The sequence below is a fragment of the Monomorium pharaonis genome, chromosome 1, assembly GCF_013373865.1.
Source record: "Monomorium pharaonis isolate MP-MQ-018 chromosome 1, ASM1337386v2, whole genome shotgun sequence".
NCBI classification, from domain to species: Eukaryota; Metazoa; Arthropoda; class Insecta; order Hymenoptera; family Formicidae; genus Monomorium; species Monomorium pharaonis.
The window spans coordinates 23,184,737-23,191,244 of record NC_050467.1 but is presented as its reverse complement, the minus strand read 5'-3'; the positions used below and the strand labels follow the sequence as shown (position 1 = coordinate 23,191,244).

At 37.2% G+C, this 6,508-nt stretch overlaps 2 protein-coding genes across 3 annotated transcripts; one reads left to right on the top strand and one right to left on the bottom strand.

Annotated features, from left to right (window-relative positions):
• Positions 1-725: 725 nt before the first annotated feature.
• Positions 726-3,680, top strand: LOC105838534 (tubulin epsilon chain). Of its 2 annotated transcripts, none has more exons than XM_012684167.3 (9): positions 726-1,053; positions 1,164-1,396; positions 1,589-1,707; positions 1,775-1,963; positions 2,067-2,318; positions 2,384-2,530; positions 2,618-2,767; positions 2,876-3,050; positions 3,242-3,680. In XM_012684167.3, the coding sequence occupies exons 1-9, from the start codon at positions 1,029-1,031 to the stop codon at positions 3,386-3,388; spliced, it is 1,437 nt and encodes a 478-aa protein (XP_012539621.2). In that variant the 5' UTR covers positions 726-1,028; the 3' UTR covers positions 3,389-3,680. The 2 variants fall into 2 exon arrangements, with proteins under 2 accessions (XP_012539621.2, XP_012539622.2); XM_012684168.2 differs by having other exon boundaries at positions 1,029-1,053; positions 1,592-1,707; positions 3,242-3,388.
• On the bottom strand, positions 3,585-5,237 carry LOC105838535 (charged multivesicular body protein 5). Its single transcript, XM_012684170.3, has 4 exons — positions 5,005-5,237; positions 4,463-4,780; positions 4,120-4,347; positions 3,585-3,934 (listed from the first exon to the last, which is right to left on the bottom strand). The coding sequence occupies exons 1-4, from the start codon at positions 5,071-5,073 to the stop codon at positions 3,884-3,886; spliced, it is 666 nt and encodes a 221-aa protein (XP_012539624.1). The 5' UTR covers positions 5,074-5,237; the 3' UTR covers positions 3,585-3,883.
• Positions 5,238-6,508: the final 1,271 nt, after the last annotated feature.

Below are 6,508 nucleotides of genomic sequence, written 5' to 3'. Positions count from 1 at the left end.
CGATCCAGCGCCGGTCGGACGCACTGTCGACTCCGTGCGTGTCTCGCGTGTTCAGAATTCATTGTGCGCAGGTACCGTGTTGAGTGGTTTTGAGAATGCCGTCGCGCTAACAGACGAGCCGTCCTTTTCACGTATTTTTTCAAATGTAACGGTCGCGCCAAGTGAAATTCTCGCGCGCGGTTTACGTTTTACTCGTGTGTGATATATTATTCGTAATATCGGGAGTGCCGAATAAAGTATCGGGCGATCGTTATTAATGTGCGTATTCGAGAATAACAGGATGATGTCAGCAGAAAGCGGCATCCATGGATGAGCGACTCGATATTCTGGAAAAGGAATGTAGCAGCAGCATTAGCAGCAGGAGCAGCGACAGTAATCGGTGAGTGAATTTTTATCATGCATATGTGGAACAAAATGATATGTGATAAACGTGATGCGAGATAAAATATTGGTTCTGTTCCATGCTACATCTGTACAGTGTCGAAGTATTGCACATTTATAGAACACGTACGATTATGCACATTTGCATAAAACAGATTTATAATATGAATGCATATAATTGTAAAATGTACGGGTATAGCATGAAACAGAACCAAATAAACGTGGACATAGCATAGAAGAGACCCAAAAAGTCATGCACATTACCTAAGGGATTCGTAGATATTTGACTACATAGTTTAATGTGCACATTTTGTGCACATAGAGAGGCGCTGATGGATGAAAACACCTAAAACGACGCGATACGATAACCGCTTAAACCGCTCTCAGGTTCCTCTCTGGTACAATAAAAACATCTGTTCCTTTAAGAGTTCTTCGATACCTTCTTTTTATTTTCCTTTTTCTCACTCTTCCCTAAATATATAAGTATTTAGATTATTTTATAACAGAAAGTGTGACATAAAGAGTGCCATCGAAGTAAACAAAAAATTGGACGTAGAATGTCAAATTAACGGAAAGTAATTTTCACTTTTTAAATTCTCACGACTTAATGACGAATGATATTGATGGTTTAGATCTTGAATATAATAATGAGCCAATTTGTTACAGTGCAAGGTAAATGCAATCAGCATGCATACACGATCTACATGATCTCATCAATGTAATAAGGACAGTGGAAAAAATTAATTGTTTTCTATTTTCTTGTTCTTTTTTCAATATCCTAGTTGGCCAATGTGGGAATCAAATAGGATCAGCTTTTTGGCCCTTAGCCTTGCACGAATATGGTATCCAGACCACCACCGGTGGTGTAAATCTGCTTAAAGTACAACGAAATCACATCAAGCACATCGACGACCTTTCTGATGCATTTTCCAGTTTTTTTCACATCTCAAATGATAAATATAAATTACATTTTCAAGATGTAGCTGACCTAAACTCAGCTAAAGTTAAAGCTAGAGTATGCATAAGTCTTTTTAATTTCCCACACAGAATAATAAATTATGTCAAAGTGATATGAACCATAATTGATCAAAAAGTAACTTTAATATCATTTTGAAATTATTTTCATGTCACTTTGATATGATGATATTTTGTTTCATTTACGAAATTTTGATATAATAAAAATATTTAATATAATAATTGTCTGAAGCAGGCTGTCTTAGTAGATATGGAAGATAGTGTTGTATCTAGGTTTAAGCAAGGTCCATTGCGTCAGTTGTTTGATCAGACATGTATTGTAACGAATTACCCAGGATCTGGAAACAATTGGTAGTTTGCAAAAAAAAATTATATATTTCACATAACACTAGAAATTCTCAGTTGTAATAATTTTTAGGGCAATAGGATATCACGTTCATGGTAGCGAATATCATGATCGTTTAGAGGAAAGTATAAGACACGTAGTCGAAAGATGTGATCGACTTCATGGGTTTTTGTTGATGCATTCCTTGGGAGGTGGCACTGGATCTGGATTAGGAACAGCAACCTTAAAACTGTTAAAAGATAATTATCCTCATGTAGAAAGGTTACTATTTAATTGTTATATTGATTAAATTAATTAAATTTCAAAACATCTCACTTATTTGTACATGACTTGAGTAAAAGATTATATATTATCAATGTTTTAGAATTGTATCATGTGTGTATCCAGCAAATACACAAGATACTATAACTGCCCCTTATAACACCCTACTTGCAACTCAAGAACTTATAGAACATGCCACATGTGTGCTTCCAGTAGAGAATAAAGCTCTTTTAGACATATGTAATACTCAAATAAATAAACGAGATAACGCGGGACAAACAAATTATAATGCTTCGTGTAGACCATTTCAAGATATGAACAGTATCATTGTCAATATGCTCCTGCACTTGACCAGGTAATTAAATTTTGAATCTATGTTACAAGCATGATTTAGCACTGTGACTGAGCAATTTGTTTTAGTGGATCTAGATTTCCAGGCAATTTAAATATGGATATGAACGAAGTGGCTACAAATCTAGTGCCTTATCCAAAATTACATTATATATTCAGCAGTATCAGCCCTGTAACTTTGTCTGCCCCAAATATGTGCACTATGCAAGAAACAAGGTATATTGATTTCCTCTTTTCTTTTTTAAATTTGTTTTAAAATTTTTTTAAATGTAAAAACAGCAAAATACTAATTTCATATTCAAGATTACAGGACGAAGTATTCATGAACGCATGGTCGCGAAATAATCAGTTAATTAGATTAGATCCACTTCAATCTACTTCCGTTATTCTTGCTGCAGCACATATTGCAAGGGGAAATACTACCTTAACTGATATAAAACGAAATGTTGAAAGGTATTTACTCTTTCTTTTATGTATTTTACTCCTTTTTTTAAACATGTAACAATAAATAATTATTCTATATAATTGTGTTATATATTATTAATTATAATATTTTTGTAGGTTTCAAAATAAATCAAAGTTTACTTCGTGGAGTAAAGATTGTATGAAAATAGGATTATGTTCCGTTCCTCCAGCAGGACATTCATCATCATTGCTGTGTCTTCTTAATTCATCTGCTATGTCTTCATTATTCAAAGATATAATCCAAGAGTTTTCCAAACTATATAAGAAAAAGGTATGATACAATATAATGAAACTTAACTTTATATTGTCTTAAAGAACGAGTACAATTTTTTATTCCCTAAAATCATTAGTTCTTAAAATCTATGGCAGAATAAACATGTGATAAAGATTTTTCAATATAAATTTGAAGATTGTGTGATTATAAAATATGCATTTTATTATAAGTTGCAAATTGCATTTTAGGCACATGTTCATCACTATACACAGGTACATGGATTTGAAGAAACACATTTTATTGAGAGCAAAGAAAATATTCTCAGTTTATGTGAATGTTATGCAGAAATACAAAATATGGAAGAGATAAATATTTCCAGATTACAAGTAATTTAAATAACTTGAAAAATAATTTAAAGATGGAACCTAAGGGTGTGTTCGAGGAGACGCTATTAACGCTATTAACATCAGTTTATCCTTGTTCTACTTTTAATGAGTAATGAAGATGGACTGATGCTGGTAGCGCTAATAGCGTCTCCCCGAACGCACCCTAAATGTATCCTACATCACATCTTGTGTATGTAACAAAAAATTTTTGTATTTATAATCGATATTTATTAATTTAATATATATATATATGTACAATATAACACTAATTTAATAAAAATAGTGACTTTGAAGACAGTAACAAAAGTATATTAATACAGAACTAAACTAAATGTATTCTTTACGCAAGTTAATGAAACATTACCAGAGCATTTAATTTGTGTCGCATAAGTGTTGATTAGAAAAGCTGTCTTGTTCTTAAAGGATTGTACGTCTTTGGGCATGCATACGAATGTTCTTAAGCTTACAATTGCCTTATCTATAAATTTTGAGGTATTTTTAAATTTAGCTAGCAGGTATTTGTGGCAAACCAAATTCGTCCACTGGAACTCCATCCTGTAAACATATTTAAAAAAATAAATATACATTTTATCTTGCCAATTATAAACTTGCATGATTTTTATGTAACATAAATTATGTGCATCCTATTTTCGAGTAACTATGACATTTTAAAAAATTTGCAGGTTATCTATATATATTTCTGTTTCATTACTATATAATATTTTTATTAAAATAATGACCTTATTCTTGACAGAATTTGCTCCTGGTTCCTTGTCTGGAGCACTAGGTGCTTTAATAGCATCATCTAAGAAGCTGGTATCTTCATCCAAAGCGAGGTCGTCACCGAGAGCTTCAAGCTCTGCAGCCAGTTCATCATCATCAATTTCTGGCATTCCATAGCTGCGACCCATTGCTTCTTGCACTTCATCAGCTTGTTCCAGCATATCTGCCAAATCATCTTGCATGTCCTGTACATAGCAATAATGATACAAATATAGTATTGAAAAATTTAATCAAAGCTTGTGCATGATAACAGATAATGAACTTGTTCTTTTTCTAAACCCTAGGATAAATCAAGCTTACCTCAATTTGATCAATGTTGATATTTTTAAATTCCTTTTGCATTTGCTTGACCCCTTCCTTCATAGCAACTACAGTCGACTGGGTGTCCTTCAATGTCTGAGTGGCATAGTTTGCTTGTTCCATGTTAAATGCCTGCTGACGCAAATTATCTACTTGAGCTTCGTACATCTTTCGCTGCTTCAGCACACGAAGAGCCTTGGCCTTCACTGTGTTCTTGGCTGGACCATCCCTCATCTTAACCATTTGATCCTTGTACTTCTTTAGCTCTGCATCTAGCCTGGCTATTTTCTTTTCTGCCGAATCCGCCCTACTGTCAACCTTGATAGAAAACGTACGCTTATTAGATTCCTATTGCTTTAAAAAATTATAAAGCACGGCTATCTACATCGAATCATGCTACAATGTATAAACACACGAATTTTTTTCCTAGTACACGTACTGACGCGTGTCTAGACATTCGGATACATCTCAGGAGTGACGCAGTAATGTGTAAAAAAAAAATACAGAGTATCTGTTGACAATAGATTCGTCTTCTTCCTTACCCCCGCGATGCAGTCCGTGATGCTTGGTGGCGGTTCCTTGGGTTTGGCACGTCCGAAGAGCCTGTTCATTTTGCAAAATTATTGACTAAGCGCAGGTCGACGAAATTTTCACGCGATATACTCTGTCTCCTTTGCCACACCGTCAATTTCAACCGATTCTGCGATAATGCGGACGGACGGGACCGCAGTCCGCAAGTGAGTAACGCGAAGAAAGACGTGACCATAGACAGTCCAAATTACTTAACTGCTCCGAACTGGAGTAACTGACGTCAGCAGCTGACGGTTAGCCGCGTCGGCGTAGACATTCGCGACAGTCACGACAGATGGCGTTCTCTCCGTGTGCTCCTTCTACAGAACGTCGGCCATTTTCGATGACTCATCGTTTCAAATCTTGGTCCGTTGGAGAGTCAATTCCAACCCGAAGACTTCGAAAGAAGTTTGAATACCCTACAAATCGTAGCTCGCTTCACGGTAACGCCACGACTGTTTCTAAACAATTAAAGAAGTAGCAATATTTGTATTCCGAGGTGACGCTGCTTTCCGCAGCAAGGGAACGCGAAAACGCATCTCGCTCGCACAAGGTAACGGTTATGGTTGTCGCAACGATATGAAATTGAGTCCGTATACTTTCGTATTTTCTGATATTTTGTTCTTGTTATCTCATGCGTTTGTTCATTGCGAAAGAGGTCAAATTTTGATTGAACCTGCGCGCGTACGCTAAGAAGACTATCAACTCTATCTCGAGTAATTATCTTTACTTCTATACCTTCTGTTTTTTTCTCTTTTTTTTCCTCGTTAATTTTATTTCTTGCTTTTACAAAATTAGATAAAATTCGACGTCTCACAGATCGAAATTCGTCAAACGCGCCAATATGTATCTCGAGGAGATTAATCCCAATCTTATCGGTGACGTCAAAATAAAAAAAAGAATCCATCAGGAAATGATTAGATTACTCCCGTTCTTTCGGTCGGCGAAAGACACCGCGAACGGACGACAGCGTTCCATCTTATTACGCAAATCGAGGCGGGGTTATGCGAACAATATGTGTGGCCCGGCGATTCTACGCCGTCGGCGGCCAGTAATTCGCATCCCGCGGCTAATCATGTGAGATTTACGGCCAGCCGCCGAAGGAGCTTGCAGTCACAGTGCCTTCCTCCTCCCCCCTCCCTCTCCCCACGAGAGACGGTGCCCCTACGTGTCTCGAAGGCACGCGAGATTCCGCGTGTAATTACGAATGCCGCGCGTAGTAGCGAGCGCGGACGCGCGCGTTCTCTCTCTTTCCTCTCGACGAGGAGACCCGCGCGCGCGCGCGCGCGATCTCGTTATCCACTGCTATAAATCGCCCCCATCGTGATATTTTTATTTACGCGCCCGTCTCTAATCCCCCGTGCATCGTACGGAGGCTGCTCCTCGCCTCATCTCTCTTTCTCTCTCTTTCTCCTTCCCTCTTGGTTTCTCTTCCGTCGGTACATAAACCGAAACCGGCTCGCTCGGCTCTTATCG